The sequence below is a fragment of the Limulus polyphemus genome, unplaced genomic scaffold (genome assembly GCF_000517525.1).
Source record: "Limulus polyphemus unplaced genomic scaffold, Limulus_polyphemus-2.1.2 Scaffold3195, whole genome shotgun sequence".
NCBI classification, from domain to species: domain Eukaryota; kingdom Metazoa; phylum Arthropoda; class Merostomata; order Xiphosura; family Limulidae; genus Limulus; species Limulus polyphemus.
This window is the reverse complement of record NW_013668805.1, coordinates 48,050-68,977: the sequence shown is the minus strand read 5'-3', so window position 1 is coordinate 68,977 and position 20,928 is coordinate 48,050. Positions and strand designations below refer to the sequence as shown.

Sequence of the window (20,928 nt, the reverse complement as noted above, 5' to 3'; positions counted from 1 at the left end):
GTTCTTCTTCTGGATGTCTCAACATTAGATGGTCTAAGGTACATTGTACTCTGTCCTGGTGGTTCTTCTTTTGGAAGTCTCAACATTAGATATCTAAGGTACATTGTACTCTGTCCTGGTGGTTCTTCTTTTGGAAGTCTCAACATTAGATAGTTTAAGGTACATTGTACTCTGTCCTGGTGGTTCTTCTTTTGGAAGTCTCAATATTAGATAGTTTAAGGTACATTGTACTCTGTCCTGGTGGTTCTTCTTTTGAGAGTCTCAATATTAGATAGTCTAAGGTACATTGTACTCTGTTCTGGTGGTTCTTCTTTTGGAAGTCTCAGTATTAGATAGTCTAAGGTACATTGTACGCTGTCTTCTTGGTTCTTCTTCTGGATGTCTCAACATCAGATATATCTAAGGTACATTGTACTCTGTCTTCTTGGTTCTTCTTTTGGAAGTCGCAACATCAGATATATCTAAGGTACATTGTACTCTGTCTTCTTGGTTCTTCTTTTGGAAGTCGCAACATGAGATATATCTAAGGTACATTGTGGCTTAACTCAGTTATGCTTTCCTCAAAATTGTACATGTTATGACACTGTTGAGAACAATGTACATTTTTTTTCTTGGATATACTCTTTTGTGAAATATCCACAAATTAAAGTAATAACTACATGTAAAACATAACAGTGATAAAGTGATAGTTTTGTGAACTTTTTATTTGTTGAATTATAAAATATTCTTTATTTATTTACATTATAGTAGTAACTTGCTAGACAAGAAAGGCAGTTCTTATTTTTTAGATTGATTATATAGATTAATAACTTTTTTTGAAGTAAATTGATAAAGAATAATCCTCTTGCCATCTGACATTTTGTATTCTTGCATAAAAATTTTGACGTTATATTTTTGTAGTTCAAAGGCATATGAAATTGTTTTGGGTTTCATTTTCTCGAAGTTTATAGTCATAATGCTATTTACTAAAATTCTTTTAGCTACAAACCTTTCGGGGGAGTACGGGTGGTGGGTACGGCAGTTTTATTGTTACAATCTATGGCATTTGTTTTCTTAATTATGTTTTTTTTGAAGCAAAAAAACGTGTTTGTTTAATTTCCAGAACTCTATTGTTTTTGGAAAAGTTTTCGAATGAGTTGACTGTATTGTATTTAAAGTTTTTATGACTGCGTCTGCATCTACTTGGAACGTGAGTGAAGTCGGTGTTTTAGTCTCTTTACACGTATTATGGAACCTTGATTTCCAAATTATTGTCTCATTATCAGCCATGGTTAACTTATCTGGATCGATCGAAACACGCTGTGCAAATTTTATTGCATAGCTTATAAATTTATGTTTCTGTTGTGGCTTTATTCCTGTCGTTATTGTTGAATTTTTACATCGTTCCCCAAATTTTTTGTACAGCTTATAGTGTTCTTTGTTTTCATAAACTACACAGTATAGCATGAAAGTTTAAAAAATGTCAGTTACCTAAATTAAGACTCAAAGTTCAGTAGCGCTTTGCTATTGCTTAGTCTTAGGTTCTTTCGATTCTTCTCATCATTCTACAGTTGTAAGTTATAATGTGATAAACCTATAATTTTGCATGAAAACTAAGATCACATCTGTGTGGTGACAGTGTTGTTGTGTACGTTAAAAACAGTGTTTATACAAGATAAAGTAAAATTAGAAGTAACCTGAAACCTTTATATGAGTACATGGAATTTGGTAAACTAGTCAAAAGTATCACCAATAATAACTTCCAGGTGTATGTCACCATATCTGCTCTATCCAATGCCGAAGAGGCCTTTTGTTCACTACCCCCACTCTTCAGGCAGTTTTTTTTTTCTAGTAAAACGAACTTTGAGATAAAGTAAAAACTGTTGATGTTTCTCGGATTATGAACAGTAACTATTAAGTTATATATGACTTATGTTTCTGACAGATTCTTGTATAACACGTGTGTTAATTTTTCATATGACTTATGTTTCTGACAGATTCTTGTATAACACGTGTGTTAATTTTTCATGTATTTATAATGAATTACTTTAATTCTCTACAAATTCGTACAAAATTAAGATAAGTCATAATATCAAGAGCTATAAATTCAGTTATATTGTCTTAAAATGCACAATTTTAAAAAACTGATGTTAAAAAGTACCAGTTTAAAATCTACAAGGATCGTGTGCTTTGGAATCAATTGTTTTCACCTATGTACCTAGAAAATTAAGCTAGAAACCTTTCTAACCATCAGCACCTTAATTGTGTGAAACATTGTGTGTTTTTTAGAACAGTAAATTTTAAGTTTATAATCATTACTGTGAAAGGCCTAAGTTGTGTTTAACTTGTGACGAAGCAATACAAAATCATGGTGGTCACTTTTTGTGGTGCTCTTATTTTTTGAACACAACTATTGAGAGAATAGAAAATGCAGTAAAGTGACATGATTTGTTTGGAAGCTTTACACATCGTACTTAGCTGGCCCATTACAGATTCTAATAATGCTTTTTAATATAAGTTTACAGTTAATTTGGTGAGTGCTTCTAATATTGTTACCAGGGTGGGTATTGAACTGATGAAATAATACATTCTATTATTTATAAGGAAGAACAAAAGAAAAAAAATATGCTTAATTAGCTAAATTCTTTATCAGGTTGATTTTTAGTTTCACTTTAAAAAGGTAAGTTGGTCTGAACAGATGTCAATAATAATTGCAAACAAATTCTCACGGGTAAATTCTTGGGGAATTACGACACAAAATCCTTCATTTGATATAGTTTTTTGTGTATTAAATAGTTCTAGAAATTGACATAATCTTACAGTTGTATGAAAGTTAGGAAACTCAGTTGAAATTCTGCACTATTTAACTACCGAGACTATTCTGTTCTAACAGTTTCTTGATGTGTATGTACAAAAACTGTTCCTTGTTGTGTGTTTTAAACATTGCTTGATATATTAATGCAGGTTTTATTTATTTTTGCTGTTAGCTACAGACAGAATGATCAGTCAATTGAACTATCGACATGTTAACTCGCTGGTTAATGTGTTACAAGCTTTAGAGTGAATTAGGCTAAAGGAAGACAGCCCTTTTGTGGGTTTCTTTATTATGGCTTCATTAAATTAATACATATCAGAACTAAAACCATACGTTATTATTTCAATCTTTAGTATAATAACGTAAAAAAATATGCTGGAACTGGCTCTTCGTTGGTATTGCGTTATTTTAGTCTCTCGTTAGTAGTCAGGAAAACTTGATGACATGAGACCCTGGAAGCGGTACTGCAAATAATAGTTGTAACTAACTTTCTCTTCAACTTCCATGATGATCTGTTTGTTAAGGGATAATTAGATGTCCAGTAATTATTTTCTCTGTAACTATAACTTATACTATTATGCGTAACTAAGTTTAAAAGGATCATATCTTTCTTGAGGGAAGATATTTAGCTGACAAACCAGTGCAGTTACTAGAACTATTCCAGGGGAGTAATGTCAGCTCCTACTCAGGAAGGCAGATTTTGTATGTATTTTTATTCATAGATTTACTTTACTTGTATTTTGTGGTAACAGCTTCCAGTCATCTAGTATTCAGTGAATCACGTAAATTACGTTTTAACATTCAGTGTCATCTTCTGTTTCTTATATCGTGGTTCTTACTGGGACGTAACATTCTGTAGAAGTATTTGAATTGTATCTTTTAGTTTTAACCTTTTTTCAAGGGCTTGTTGTATTGGAAAGGTACGTGTACATGTGGTTCTTACTGGGACGTAACATTCTGTAGAAATATTTGAATCGTATCTTTTAGTTTTAACCTTTTTTCAAGGGCTTGTTGTATTGGAAAGGTACGTGTACATGTGGTTCTTACTGGGTCGTAACATTCTGTAGAAGTATTTGAATCTTACCTTTTAGTTTTAACCTTCTTTCATGGGCTTGTTGTATTGGAAAGGTACGTGTACATGTGGTTCTTACTGGGACATAACATCCTGTAGAAGTATTTGAATCTTACCTTTTAGTTTTAACCTTCTTTCAAGGGCTTGTTGTATTGGAAAGGTACGTGTACATGTGTTTCATGAAGCTAATTAATTGTTGTTAAAGATAGTAGCCATGTGGACGAGTGTAAGTTGTTAGTTTTACTACTTGCATACATATATAAACTGGACAGGCTATCAAATAAAATATGTTAAAAGTCACTAACTGTTTGTCTTCATGGGTTTAACATTTGGTTAGCTGTATTGAATCAGTGATCCATGATTCTGTTGCTATTTTTAACAAGTTCAATTTCATAAATATACTTAGAATTCTAGGACATAGTACTGGAAAGATGTTCATGTGAAGAAAACAGGAACACAAAATCAGGTTATGCTGGCAGTAATTTTTTTGAGAGAAAAACATTTGATAAAAAAAAAAGAAAGGGTAAGTGTTAGTTCAAGATATAAAGTGTCCATTATGTCAATAACTGAGTAAGGGATTGACCAACCTACACGGACGTCTCTTTCTGTGCTTCGGAGAGCTACGTTGTTACACGAGTTCTAACAGTAACTCTCAGCTTGTCTGAGGGTTTTAACGTGTTACATGTACAGGTGACTAGGATAAACACTAGAGCACATGAAAGGTTAGTGACAGTCAAGAGATTGGTAGGAAGGATATTTTAAATTGTTACTTTTCCCGAGTAAAAACAACTATCTCGTTAGTCGTTGAATTGTGGTGTGGGTTTCAGAAAGTTAATGTTCGTAAAAAAGTAAAATATGCACAAATGTATCAGTCAATATGATTTATACAATGTCAGTTACTTATTTAAATCTTTTCCAAATCAGATCAAAATAACATGTTGTGCCTTTCGAAATGTTTACAGATGTACATGTTCACTAAATCAGATGGGTCCTGTTCAAGTCAAACATAATAATGTTTTTCTTTCTGACCATAATTTTGGTGCTACACAGGAAAGATTTCTATATTGATTAACTCTACCACTGTAATATTGTTAATTTTTTTTCAATATTTGCCCTGTAGTGTGTACAACTATTTTTTAGCATATAAAAGCTTTCCATTAAACTGCACCAACATGTATAGTTCATGATATAACTACTGCTTCCACAGCGAGTATTAGGTTCAGTCTTGTAAAGAAACCTCTCTTGATGTGCCACCAAATCACAGTTCTTGGAAGCTTGGTTTTCCTCCCACTAATGCCATATAATGTACTAGAAAAATAAATTCAAACTCACGTAAAAGATGTTTCATAAAGTATACACGTACTTTAAATATCTGTGGATAAGTTATTTTTCTCTAGGTGTAGTCTTTGTGTGCATTTATCAAGGATGATGGTCAGAAGAAAAAATTGTGAATTATATGACCAGATGTTGAGTTGAAAATATTAAGGAATTTCTTATTATGAGATGATTACTTAAACACCAAAGATTTTGGTTTTTGTGTAGATTTTTTCACTCCTTTCTCCTGTTAAAACCTATGTATACCTTTCGCTGTTGTGATAACGTTACCTGTGTGGCTACTATAAATCTTGGATAAATTTATATGCTTTGACAGTGAACAGTAAACGTATGCTTTTTTTCTGTTAACACATTGCGGGCTTCCCAACCGTGTAAGCTGCTGCCAGTCTCTAACGTAAAAGGCTAATTTGAACAAGTTAGAGGTTAATTTTAGTAAAATCTCTCTGACCAAGATGCTGCCACAATAAATGTCTACCGTGTGTTTGACGGCTACAGCCAAGAAAAGCGGCCACAATAAATGCCTGCCGCGTGTTTGACGGCTACAGCCAAGAACAGCGGCCACAATAAATGTCTGCCGCGTGTTTGATGGCTACAGCCAAGAACAGCGGCCACAATAAATGTCTGCCGCGTGTTTGACGGCTACAGCCAAGAACAGCGGCCACAATAAATGTCTGCCGCGTGTTTGACGGCTACAGCCAAGAACAGCGGCCACAATAAATGTCTGCCGTGTGTTTGACGGCTACAGCCAAGAATAGAGGCCACAATAAACGTCTGCTGTGTGATTGAACTTTTACATTTTAAATGAAGAGAAAATTATTTTTCTGTAAGTAAACTTATTGCAGGTCAAAAAACAGACTTATGGGTATTACACACACACACTGAGCAATTATAGAGGTTTGCCAAAAGACCCAATATTGTTTGCAGTGAACAAAAATTATTAAAAATTGACAGCAAACCTAATCTTAGTTGTTGTGGCAGTAAAGAAACTGAACATAAATATAGTATTTTGATCCTTCGCATCTAACTAATATTTCAGGATCTCAGAGTAGATTTGATATTAAATAGCACATTCTAAGTATGAGCAATGAAATGAAACAAAGACATTATAAATGTTATTAATAACCAGAATTATAAAATAGAGTATATTTTATTCTCACCAAACACGTGTTCATTAACCCTCAAATCACCAATATGTTAACGTACCTTTCACTCAGAGTGAGGTCCACGTTAATCTCCCCACCCACAACACAGACTTTGTGCCACCAAGGGAACAGAGATTTATGGAAGTATTATTATACAGCAATGTTTGACGAGGGAACAATTAAACTTCGCTATCAGAACTTACAAGGCTAAACCCACAACACAGACTTTGTGCCACCAAGGGAACAGAGATCTGTGGAATTATGATTATACAGCAATGTTTGACGAGGGAACAATTAAACTTCGCTATCAGAACTTACAAGGTTAAATCTGTCATTGTTTGCTCTAGATTTTTTCTGTGTAATATACATGGAAAAACCTAGCACTAATTAACAGAATTCTTATACACCAAAAAGAAACTTGATGCATAATATAGATTAAAAAAATATTTACAAAACGATTGGTTTCATCTTGAATCCATTTGTAACTCTACCAATTCTTATCGTCTGTCTTAACCAAGCTTGTAGTGATTAAGTGGCTGTTTCATATTAAACCCAAGTAATTTTCCTTGATACTGGCAATTGAGTTTTGAAGTGTGTTAGCAACAGTTTATTAAACCTTTCAACTTATTATTATAGGAGAGTTATGTAACTAAAGTTATAACTGATTCACTTTATTCAACAATTGAATACCCCACCCCCAGACATTGTTTATATTGTGGATTAAGAAATCTCAGCCACTGGATCCTGTATACTACAGCTAAGATCTGAATACAAACAATGTAAACTTGGTGAAAACATCAAATGCCGAATGTGATACGAGGTGTAAATTAGAAAGTCAATACCCAAACATTTTCCACAAAATTTATTTTCTTTAAACTGACAACAACTTGAAGTATCATAATCAACAAATAATCATTTCAATAAACTTGGGAACTTCGTATTTAGATCTCTAAATTAGTGCTCTAGAAGAAGTACAGCTAAGCACTTCAAGTAATCTACAAATCAACAAGATATCGTGATTGAATCACCCTATAATACGACAGAAATCCTGTACTACAACTTATCACGATTATGGCAGTTAAAAGAAAAATAGTGGAACCTCCTTCACAAGTTCACTTGAAAATATATATATACGGCCAAGAATTTAGTTTTTAATCATTAGAGGGATTTAGCTTCACAATAAACCTCGGATTGAATACGGTCCTTTTAAACCCACACTCAAGTAGAATGATTTATTAAACCATAAATCAATTAAACAGTCTACATTAAATTGATAGAAGAGGTATATGTTAATACTACCTTAAGTTACCCCATACGAATCTCAATTCAAGCAGGAGTTGAAATATATGTCTCTAGATACAACGGCTAGTGAATCACAAACATACAGCAGAGTAGAACAGTAGTACCAGTTGTCATTGTCAACACAGTTTTCATGTTGTAGTTTAGCCTTGTGTTATAAACTGTCATACTTTTGTTTTACAGATAAGAACTATGTCAAAATTTCTAAACATTGGTAGGGCTGAAACGTTTAATAAAATCAAAACAGCTACTGTGAACTACTGTATTTCCAATAATGTTAATATTGTTGTGGGGGGGGGGGACATCACTACGACTGTTACCGTCTTAACTGGTTATCGAGATGTTAACAAAGATGGACAAAGGCCTCAGATGGTTATTAAAAATGGTGGCCATCCACAAATACACATATATATATACTTTGAATTGGACTTTGACAGTCCATTATATCAAACAGAAACATATCCTATTTACAGTGTGGTAGATAAACAAGCCATGTTTGATAATTACTATGAACTCGGATAAACAGTATGCTGAAAGCTGGTTAACATAAAATATAGTTGGTACCGTTTCTCCGGCAGACTTCCAACATTAAATTCCTTTATGTAGTGAAGATACCATTATGTAACGTAGTTTTTTTTTTTTTTATTATAAATTACTTTTTCGTACTTTTCCTATCAGTGATGTGCCAAGAACACAATTTGATGCTAACTTTTATTAGTAGAACACAACAAATTTTTATACTACGATTCAAATGTTTTTGTGCTTGTCAACAAAATAAAATGCTAGTAACCAAGTATTTTACCCCCCTCACTGTCTCTACTGTAGCGTTACTCAAGTCTCTGTCCAAGCCATCATGTTAAAATGTTGACAGTAACCAAGTATTTTACCCCCTCACTGTCTCTACTGTAGCGTTACTCAAGTCTCTGTCCAAGCCATCATGTTAAAATGTTGACAGTAACCAAGTATTTTACCCCCTCACTGTCTACTGTAATGTTACTCAAGTCTCTGTCCAAGCCATCATGTTAAAATGTTGACAGTAACCAAGTATTTTACCCCCTCACTGTCTCTACTGTAGTGTTACTCAAGTCTCTGTCCAAGCCATCATGTTAAAATGTTCAACACAGCACAAACATTATGAAATACTGATGTAGTACTTTCTACAGTTGAACACTTTGTATTATGCACACCAACATTATTAAAAAACTAGTATCAACGAAAGAGAAACTGAATGCTACGGAAGAGTACGTTAATTCAGCAAGCAGTCAACAACACAATTTTTATTAGACGAAGCCACACGCTTCTTTCCTTAGAAGGTATATCTTAGAATTTTTAAAATGTAATTGTTATACAGTTCTATCAAATTACTAAATCTTCAGTTACTGTTAAAAGGAAGTTTTATAAAATCAGATAATTACCCCAATTTTTGTTATCAACTCAAATCCTGAAATTCTCTAAAACATCTACAAATTCAGAGATTTACAAATTATGGAAAACCAGATGCTCACAAAATTCCAGGTTGCCCACAGATTCTAATTTTCACAACTTTACTCTGAATTTTTCTATGTTTTTAAAATCTTATGCAAAGTGAAAAGTATAAACTATATTGACTAAAACCAGTAGCAAGTAAATGTAACACATCAAGATTGTTGACAAGTCTATGATTTAGATGAACATTGGCAAGATAAAGGGATTTCCTATTCTTGTTACTCTACACGGCAGTTAAGTCTGCTACACAAGTATTTTGAAAATTTCCTCCTGAGGTTATTATTCTTAGACTGGAACAAAAAAATAAGTTATGTTCTGGGACTAACAGGAAACTAACTGTTTTTCATAAAGTCAGATTTCTATAAAATAATGCAACATCAAGCTAGTATTCACTTAGTTTTTTCACATATTAAATGCAAAGCTGTGTAAAGAGCCAGTTAACGAAGTCAATGTTGGAAGTGATTTATAAAGGTTATTGTAATAACAGGCTCGATAAATGGGAAAACACACTGCACAAATTTATTATTATAAGATACTAATGTTTTTGTCAGACTATCTGGAGCTTTAGTAAAGCCGAAATATATCTGGAAGAAAAACAATTTATAATAATGTATGACGTGAACTATGTGTAACAACAAAAAGAAAAGTGGTGAAAACATTGTATCAGTGAAACTACACAGTCTTTTAAAGAAAGTTTAGTGTATAATGTGAAAAAGTATCTTGTGTGTTGTTAAAAAACATTTTTTACTGGAAAACTAAGAGGGCGTAAGTGGTCCAAAGAACCTATTTTATGTAAAGAAGCAAGATGGACGTCACTAAAGGTGTTACTTACCAATGAAAAGAATGACATTTGACAAGAGCTTCGACGTCCACAGTTATCAAAGGATAAATTAAATAATCTTCAGTTTACGATTTCATCCAGCAGTGATGGTTAAAATGTAATACTTGTAAAAACACAACTATTCAGAAACTTGCTATCATTTTACACTCATATTTTAGCCATTCAAGTCCAAGAAATAAAAACTTTGTTGATGTACCAGCAAAATCTTGATCTCCAAGAACACACGTTTGAAGTTGGTGGCTGACAACACTAGCTAGGATACTAGTACACACATTTGAAGTTGGTGGCTGACTACACAAGCTAGGATATTAGTACACATTTGTAGTTGGTGGCTGACGACACTAGCTAGGATATTAGTACACATTTGTAGTTGGTGGCTGACAACACTAGCTAGGATACTAGTACACATATTTGAAGTTGGTGGCTGACGACACTAGCTAGGATATTAGTACACATTTGTAGTTGGTGGCTGACGACACTAGCTAGGATATTAGTACACATTTGTAGTTGGTGGCTGACGATAGAAGAGCAGTTAAATAATGCTAGTGAAACTGATGAAAGTTCTGAAAAGTAATTTACTAAATTTATTTTAGCCTAGTGTTACAGACTACTTTTACATGCAAGAATTACAATGAGAATGGAACATTCTGAAATAAAGAGACAAACACAATAAACTATTTGGAACTAAAAATACCTAGAACTGTAAATCAATTATAGATAAGTAATAATGTTAGTTACTTCATACTTGTAAGGAATGTTTGGAGGGGGGGGGGGGAATAACACCCAGTCAGTTGTACATTAAGTACTTAGCTCGACTAATGTCAACTTAAGATTACGGTATCCGTTTACTGCTCACGTGCGAGTTCAAAAATTAATCTTACTTCATACAACAAAAGTATTTTTCATGAAACCTTGTATATTTCTGAACCAAAAAAAAAAAAATGTGGGTAACCTGGAATTTGAAGAATTTCAGAAACTTCACAAAAAATATATTTTAAACTTTAAGATGTAATTTTGATAGGTAATTTTCAGGCAAGATCAATCATGTTCACCTGTGAAAACAGTGAAGAAAAATTCAATAACTCCAGTAATAAAACTTTTAACTAGTTATATTTGTTTAAAAAGAAAAATAATTTTAACAACAAAAATAAACCAAACTTTGCAGGCAGCATTTGGAAAAAAAAATGGATACCAAATATACAGATAAAACTAGTTAAGACTAAAAAATTAAACTTTAAAATAACACCACCAGGGAAAAGATTAAGCATCTAAATACGATATTCTTGTACTATCAGTTACAAACAGTACAGATTTCCATAATTGTATTTAATAACATAAAATAACCGTTTGGCCGTGCAACAATACTTACATGAAACTGCTTTACTCTCTGTAAGAATTATTTTAACATGTTTACCGGGAAACAGAAAAAAAAAAATGTTTCATGCATTATAAGAAATTGAACTCTTTACAGCTGCATCCAAATTATTTGGTATTATAGTTGAAACAAGTGATACTTGGGTCTAGGTGGACATGCTTTTAGTTGCTGGGCTTGTTAGATGACTAAACAGAACTTGGTACCATTCCGTTGATCACTTATCTTCCGTTGGAGGATCCGGGTGAGAGTCGAGGATTTCAGTCACGTATTCGGCTATAGAAGCATCTAGGTGAGAATGTGTTACCACGAACGGATGTTTCAAAAGTTTGTTATAGTTAGGCCTTTTCTTGTAGTCCTTCTGAAGACTAAAAAAAGAAAAAAGTATTCTTTTGATTTACAAATTTATTAAACGTTCTCCATCTAATGGTATTTAAACTTTGTTTTATTAATTTTTTTTTCAAACCACTGATTTAAGGGTGTAAACAAAACACTGAACTAATAAAGTTAGATAAAGAAAAGAAAAACAAGTCAAACAAAACCTTAAGTTATATTTTTAAGGGATAATAAATTCTTAACAAATACAAATTTTTGCTCTGGAATGGGCAGAAAATTCTAAATGCACTGTTTACAGACGAGACTTGTCATATCTGTGCAGAAATGTAATTTTGAATATTCTTTGCAAATTACACTAAACAAATTTTAAAATGTTTTTGACAAAAAACTGTAGAAATTTGATGTGCACTCCACACCTGAAAAGTTCACACTAGTCCAGAGAGAATTAATAACGTGAGCTGTTTATTCTAATCTTGGTACACAGAAAAACTTCATTTTAACAAGTCAAGTAGATTTACAATAAAAAAAAAAAATACAACTACACAGTAAAAAATATATATATATATAAAAAAACTAAGATACAACACCAAAGCTATCATAATGTTAAACTAAAACAGTTATGCAATACTAACTTGAAAAAAAAATGGTTATTGAGAAGAAAAAAGTTTTGAAAAGACAGAAGTTATAAATTTTTTCAACCCTTTCACATCAGTTAGGTCAAAGTGCACATCACAATCTTTCACAGAGTTGCATTCAAAATTTAATTAAACTACTTTACTGTCAACATATACGAATAAACTTGGCATAAAAATATAGTACATAAATCAAACTTATAATTATTCAAGTACTTAATTTCACAGTAAAATATTCATAAAACTCCAATCTTCCCTAGTATGAGAACTGACATTTGTTATCTCCTGCCATGTTTATAAAAAGAGGATGTGACAGGTGGGGTCTCGTTTTGTAGTTTGTGGCTCTGGAACCGATTAAGATTGAAGACTATAAAAATTGTTTTGCCGAAGCAATACCTATGTTACAATGAGTAATTGACCTTCCAAATTTCTCAGAGGGGATGATAGATTAAAGAAGAGGGAAGACCTGAAATTACTTGGAGGATGTGCAGCTCATATTATCCTATCGAATTACGTAACACACGAGCTACTTCCAAGATGCTCGTGTCAAAATTTTATTTTACCATATCTAACCTAAAGTTTCTATTTTAGTTACTTTTATAATAATGATGGGAAAACAAAGTACTTACCTGGGTCTTTTTGCTGTTGATGACGCTTAACCCTATTTTTTTATACTAATGGTACTACTGCTCCAAAGAACACACAATAATAACATACAGAATGTGTTCCATAACTATCAGTTATTCTGGCTTTCTAACTGCGACAACAGCTGTTAGAAATTCGGCTAAGCTCTTTGATATATTTCCCATGGGAATCAAACTTGAACTGGAAGCAAAACAAATTATCTGTGCAGAAAAACAATGTAATATAACATGCCGTTTGATAGGTTGAAACTTTGGCTTTCTGTTGGTTATAAGTAATATAACATTAAATGTCAGAAAGAACTATAAGATGTCTAAACTAATACTCCTGCCATAAAATGGAAGTAGCTCGCGTGTTATGTAATTCGATAGGATAATACGAGCTGCACATTCTCCAAGTAATTTCAGATTTTATGGCAGGAATATTAGTTTAGACATCTTGGAAGTAGCTCGCGTGTTACGTAATTCGATAGGATAATACGAGCTGCACATTCTCCAAGTAATTTTAGATTTTATGGCAGGAGTAGTAGTTTAGACATGGTGCAATAAAAGTAAGTATAAACAGATGTCTACTGTTACAATATTTAAGCTATTTAGGATAGACAAATCAAGTTTTACATTACATTATGAAGTCATTCTAGAATGAAAGGGTAATTTAGATTTTAAAAAAAAATTTTTTTTGGGAGGGGGGGGTTACAAGGTCAGTCAAAGTAGAGGAAATAACAGATATTAAAAAAAAAAGAAGAGAAAGAAAGAAAGAAAGAAGAAATAAAAAAAGATTTATTTAACAGATTTTAGGAATTGTCAGAAGTATTCTTGATTGTAATAAGAAATTCACACTCCACTCAGAGCAGTCAACACTCTGACAAAATAATTAAACCAAACGTTTTAGTAAAAATACTTAATTACAAGGCTCTGTAAAATACAGGTGCACTTCATGACGAAAGTAATACTTTTACATAAATATATAAAATTAACATATTCAATAACACAGTTAACAAAACGTACCTTTAACACTGTTATAATATATTTGTACACACATATGTAAAATTAGCCTATTAGTACAGGTAATAAATACCTTGAAGTTTGTCCATGTATAATTTTATGTAATATACCTGTACACATACACACAAATTTAACAAAACATGTGTAGTTTTGTCTGTTATTTTAGACAAAATTTAAGTATTAAAAAATACCTTAAAGTTTGTTCTAGCACTATTTTAGATTGACTGGATTGGGTTCAAAATGTGCATGTAACTACTATACTCCACATTTTAATACAACATGAACAAATGTAAATAAACTTTAACAACTACTTCCTAAAAGAGGTTCCAAGTAAAAATACATTTCTACATAATAAAGTTGAATTATTTGTTAAAGAAGCAACTGAAGAAATAATAGAGTATAAATTAAAATTATCACTTTACTATTATAAAAAAACTTACCACTGAATAATGAAGTCTTCAAATTCTTGGGTGAACTGATCGGGAGGAAGCCGAGGTGGGTCATCTTTCACCACCTGTTTTAACTGCTCAAATGGTGTGCCCCAGGTGGGATAAGGGAAGTTTCCTGTGGCCAACTCGATCTATAGAAAGAAAACCTTACTCTACTGTTGTGCTTTGGGCATCTTAATTTACACAGTTTTGTTTTTATTCAGATACATTCATTTAAGTATATCAACTATCCATATGTTATCACAATTTTCACAAAACTTAATTTATTATAAAAATACTTAGCAAGCTTACTGTAGGAAGACAAATTTTTAAATCATTAGCAGTAGTGTGTTAATGGTAATTTCACTGTGACAAAAAAACTAATACCAATTTCTTTTAGATGGATTAAAAACTTGATAATCAGATGACAATCAAGCCAAACCTTACAAAATACTGTACTGCAGATGTTTTAATAAAAATAATGATTTGTTGGTTGAAATTTGAGCATGGCTATTTGAAGGTGTTTATATATATTATATATCACAAAAGTATTGGTTTCCCCAGTTTTCAAAATCACACTTAAATACTTGTTTCACATACTTGACTGTCATGACTCATCATATGATGCTCCAAGTTCCATTAGTTTGAGAGTATTTCTAGACCTCTGTAAACTGCTTTAGAAGTTTTCGAATAATGTCTTCAGCTTCTAGGGGATGCATTCTTACACATTTCTATACCAAACTCTCAATTATGGCCATGTTTTAACAATATCTGAGTTACAAAACTAAACAAAATTGACTTAATGGAGGTCCACGCTCAACACTAGTTCAAAAACTTCTAAGGCCGAAGTAGTCTACAGAAGTGTCCAACCAAGTACCGTTTCTTCTGTTACAACTTTCTGTTAAACAAGAGTTCAAATCACATTACTATAAACTTACCATTGTTATTCCAAAACTCCAAATGTCCGAACGAATATCATATCCGCAGTCTTTACTCTCTGGGTTTATTCTTTCCGGCTGTTATAAATAAACATGAATTTGAAAAGTAACTATAAAAATAATTTTATAAAGACAGGAAAATACGAGTCCTGTTAAGCCTGCTCTTTGTTCTTACATGATTATACTGTATCAAATACATAAATGTTAGCTTAGTTTGAAGAGAAACAAAAACACCAAACAAACATGTTTGACATCAACCACATTAGGGATAATCCAAGCAATATCAAAATTAATCAAGCTCAGACTTAGGTCATTTCCAAACTTCAAGTACAAGTTTGGATGAATATGCTTTAAGCCCTGGAATTACCAAACTGGCCTTAACAAACCCAGTTTAGACAAATAAAAATAATTATAAACAAATATTTTATAATCGTGATTTTTTTTGCACTTCTGTATTCTATTAAATATTGGGTCCATTGGATTCAGGTGGTACAAGAAATTACAAAAACTTCCTGGTAGTTTCAGGGTTAATATTTTGATCAGCATTAATTATAATTGTTTTCCTTCTATATCATTCCAAACGAGTGACTGAAGCTGTACTCCAAGCATATCTAGTACACATTTTCTTCAGAATTTAATGTATGTACACTATAATGATCATATTAACAACGGATTAACACAGCCGATGAGAAACAATGCTTGTACAAAACGAAGACAATTTATGATTAACAGATTTTCAGAATTTAATGTATGTACACTATAATGATCACATTAACAACGGATTAACACAGCCGATGAGAAACAATGCTTGTACAAAACGAAGACAATTTATGATTAACAGATTTTCAGAATTTAATGTATGTACACTATAATGATACATTAACAACGGATTAACACAGCCGATGAGAAACAATGCTTGTACAAAACGAAGACAATTTATGATTAACAGATTTTCAGAATTTAATGTATGTACACTATAATGATCACATTAACAACGGATTAACACAGCCGATGAGAAACAATGCTTGTACAAAACGAAGACAATTTATGATTAACAGATTTTCAGAATTTAATGTATGTACACTATAATGATCACATTAACAACGGATTAACACAGCCGATGAGAAACAATGCTTGTACAAAACGAAGACAATTTATGATTAACAGATTTTCAGAAACATGTTGACCATAATTTTGAAGGCAGCTAGTCAACATCAACCACATAACTATCACATTATACCCCCCCCACAACATATAAAAAATTGGAATTTAAAGGATATGATTTTAATGGCATAATTTGGAGTTAAAATAACGATAGTCGGCATCTTACACTCACAAACTCATTTGTCTTTTATTCTAAGACTAATTTTTAGCTTGTCTACTTACAGCCATGTAAGGCTTACAGCCAGCCTCAATAGTTTTAGCCACCGAGTCAACCAGCTGTCCCGATATTCCAAAATCGCACATCTTAACTTGTCCTTTTCTGTTCACCAATATGTTGGAAGGCTTTACATCACGATGTATCACTTTCAACTTTGTTTGTAGATAATGTAGAGCATTTACAACCTGCAATCAAACAGTTCTGAATATAAATCAACAAAAAGAATTTACTTAACTTCACCATCTCACGTGCACCGGGTAACCTTGTACACAACACTCGCCGGGTAACCTTATACACAGCATTCATCATCTCAGATAACTTTATAACATTCACTGTTAGAGATCAATATCAAATTTAAGATGGTCTGGTATACACAACAGAACATAACGTTAATAACAAGAACATCACCCTAACTACTTTCTCGATCACTGATCATGCTTGTTCTGATGGCTACTATTACACATTGACCATTGCCATGACTTCCATCGTAACATACTTCTTAGAAGGACACAGAGATCAACCTTGGACAACACATCAACAAAGTTTCCTTGGAACTTAAACGGACCGACTGGTTGTGGTCAAACTGGATTATTGATTCCAGTTTCTTCTGTCATCTTTCCCATAAAAACAGCCTACTGCTTTCAAAATGTGGCTGAAGGCTTATGAACTTTTGATTTGTAAGCCTTCACAAACTTAAAATAAGTTTTTATTATTTTGTTAGCAGCACCGTATCCAGCTCCATTAGAGGGGTCTTTTGGGTCAGAGGATTCTCTTTCAATATCATAATATTTACCTAGCAGATGAGAGTCACTCCAAACATAAAAGACAAAGAAAGAAACATTGAAAGATACTACAAAGCTAAGATACAATTTGAAAGTAATTACTGCACTGATTGAGTGGTAAATTTAACATCCTTTAAACTTCACTACATGGTAATTTGTACAATTTCCTTTCAGGTAGCTAAGAAACTGATTAACAAGTATCATAAAAATTAAAGGAATGGAAACTTATTCAAAGTCATTTTTAGATTACAGTGTTGAGTTTTGTAATAAATCACATAAATGTCATGACCGAATCCAGTCCGAGTGCCTTTTTCAAAATCTTTTAAGCTATCAAACAACTACGAATACCCATTGAAGAAGAAGAAAAAAAACTCACGGCAAAAGCTATTTGTCCAAGAATGTTTTCTGGGATGGTTTTATTTGCCTTGTAAACCTTTGGATAGAACTTGTCCAAGGAGGTATCCATCACTTCCATACAAATCCAAACATCACCCTGTAATAAACAACAACAAGTGTTCATTATTTCCTCATGAATATCCCTAACTTCAAGTCAAGGCATTAAGTCGTTTATTCATGTAGTGTGCCACAAGCTATTTCAAAATGCTAAATTCACCAGCCACAAACTCTATATTGTAAAAACTGCTATATTGTTTTAAAGTGGAAACTAAAAAAGAGCAGAGCCTTTTTCAGTATTACTGTCACTAAGAAATACAATAAAAAAACAACTACAAATATCAGTTTTCTCCTAGATAGTTCTGACAATGAAACAGATGTATACACACACACACATTCAAATCATATATTACTAAGTTCATATACTGATTACTAAGGGCAGCATCCTTATAACCACATAACTATCTGTGGGACAGAAATTTGGAACTTAATAAAACAAACAAGAAAATTATCTTTAACAAGAGATACACAAGGTATCCAAAATTTTATGTTACCAAAAACATTTGTAAAATTGCTAAAAAACATGAAACAATGACCTACAAGCATTAGTAAGTATGGATGATAAAAATATCAAAAGGAGACCGGAAAGAGAAAGAAAAGTGACTTAAAAAGATCTTACAATAAGAAAACTTCAACTGGTTTACTGACGATTTAAAGAGAACAACTGTGGAAAAAGCTACTGAATAGAACAATAAACCTGGCTATGGATGAACATTAAAATATTAATTTGTGGTGTTTGTACTTGGCATGCATAAAACTGGACACATACACACCTTTTTCTAACTATAAAGTAAATTTCAGATATAAAGGACTGTACCCATAGTCAGTTGATTAACAATTTGAGAATAAATCAGGTCTCACTGACATCCCATTCTCACAGTGATTTGTTTATTGTAAAGTATAAAGCTACACAATGAGCTGTCTGTAAATTGCCCATAATCATAAGCCCTCAGAATTTCTGCTGAGCTAGTAAGGGGGTGGGGGTTTTTCTTAGCTAGTGTCTGATTTGTTTATCTAAACTCAAGATAATACACTGTTCTGAGAAAACAAAAGTTTTTCTTTTATTATTGATCAAAGTTATTTCCTACATCCTTTCAGTTTTAACTTGATATTTTATTTGACAAGTGAAGCAGTCACATTCCAACTGAAAGTCTAAAAACAGTGATTGACTTCACCATTATCTGTCAGACATAATTTGTTAATATTTCTGGTTAATTTATATCTAATAATTATAGTTTGTTTTCAGTAGGAAGGTCCTGTATTTGTGTGGTGTTTGAATACAAAATACTTAACGTATAACACAACTATTAACATCCATACACAGAAGTCTGACTACAGAATATTCCTTTGGCTTTCAAATGTACATTTAACTAAGTCAATAAGTTTATAACTGGAAGAAAAAAAAACACACACACACCTAGTAAAGGCATGTTTATAGTTTAGACTTCTAGAAATTCTTTTATGAAGAAATTTAGATAAGCATTATACAACGTTTTATTATTGTTGACACAGAACCATAAATATGCTTAAATTTGGAAAGTTTATTTGTCAGTACACACATTGAATGAGTTAAATATCTGCTAGTTGGGAAAGGCTTAAAAATATCACGTACAAAAACATGGTACTTGTGCTTACCTTGGTATACAATCATAAAAACTAACAAGTAAAATATGAAATCAACAATGAATGAAAAAATATCAAAATCCTGTGGCCAATGGCTACAAAGATGTTGTACACAGTCTTTGAATAAATCCTATTTTACATACTTGAACCGGGCGAGTTTTTGACAAAAATATTTAAATTCTTGATGTGGTGAGAACTAACTACACTATATCACCTAATACTGTTTATCACTAAGACAGCTCCTACATCATTGGGAAAATACATAAACCTAATTTTAAATTAAGAATGCATATTAAAAACAATCAGTCACATCTTGAAATGACAATGTTTAGGATTAGTTGAAAAAACAACATTAATAATAATCTTCTACCTCTCGGAATAGGGCTCCGTAAAACTGTACAGTGAACTGACAGTCACTGCTTCTCATGGAGATGTCCAAGTCCATCAGTAACCTCTTTTCTTCAAGACTATTGAAAGTAGCCGTAATTCTCTGTGGAAAGAAAAACAAACGTTAAACATTTATTGAATTATTTCTAAAGTTAAATATCCCCAATATAACTGAATGTTATCAGCTTGTGAAAAACTAGACTATACCTTTACAGCCATAATGGTTCCACTAGGCCTATGACGCATTTTCTCGACGACACCATATGCACCTCTTCCCAACGTGCACAAAGTTTCCAAGTCATCTGCTTCCACTTCAAACACTTTATCATCAATAGTGATTGTTGTTCTCTTATCTAAGTTCCTAGGTGGTGTGCTGTAAAAAATTAATTGTAACAAGAAATACAGATCATGCTAGAAGTCATCCCTAGGATATTCTCCTTGGAAGAAACCGTTAAACAAGTTGTCTTAGAATTAAAAATAGCAGTTCACGATGTAGTAAATCTCTTTTAACATATACTTCCTGTATTAAAGTAACCATAAATTTCCATCTACTGAAAATCAATTTTTGTTTTTTATATGATAGAGACCTGTCTCAGACACGTAACACAGGAGCATATAAACACAAATTTCACTTTTTAAACATGCAAGTTTATTAATAAGGAGAAGATGAATTTCTTTAAGAGTGGGTGATTGTTCTTTAGAAACATGCAGTTCCGTTTGCAAGCTTTATTGAAGAATACAATAAAGTTGAAGAAGTGCAACAGTGAACCTTGCTACTACACATCCGATATCTCAGTTAGGATAACCAGTTTACCACACATGTCTTGTGGTTTACCAAGTTTGCCCAGTAGCTGTTAAAGTGCAAGATTAGTATAAAATATTACAGCAAATCCCTTGTCTTAGAACAGCTAACTTTAGAATATTCAATTAACAAAAAGGTAAACATTAATATATATATTTTTTTCATTTGGGCACCCGTTTA

The 20,928-nt window shown here is 32.4% G+C and overlaps 1 protein-coding gene across 2 annotated transcripts in view; it reads right to left on the bottom strand.

The window, feature by feature from the left end:
- Positions 1–7,190: 7,190 nt before the first annotated feature.
- Positions 7,191–20,928, bottom strand: part of LOC106468869 (dual specificity mitogen-activated protein kinase kinase 6-like) — a 19,995-nt gene continuing 6,257 nt past the window's right edge. For both annotated transcript variants that reach the window (XM_013929316.2, XM_022397219.1), the window contains exons 4-10: positions 20,154–20,319; positions 19,930–20,049; positions 17,860–17,976; positions 16,707–16,886; positions 15,321–15,398; positions 14,395–14,534; positions 7,191–11,708 (exon numbers count right to left, since the gene is read on the bottom strand). In XM_013929316.2, coding sequence (XP_013784770.1) covers positions 11,558–11,708; positions 14,395–14,534; positions 15,321–15,398; positions 16,707–16,886; positions 17,860–17,976; positions 19,930–20,049; positions 20,154–20,319 — 952 coding nt within the window. In that variant the 3' untranslated portion in view covers positions 7,191–11,557. The remainder of the gene's footprint in view (positions 11,709–14,394; positions 14,535–15,320; positions 15,399–16,706; positions 16,887–17,859; positions 17,977–19,929; positions 20,050–20,153; positions 20,320–20,928) is intronic.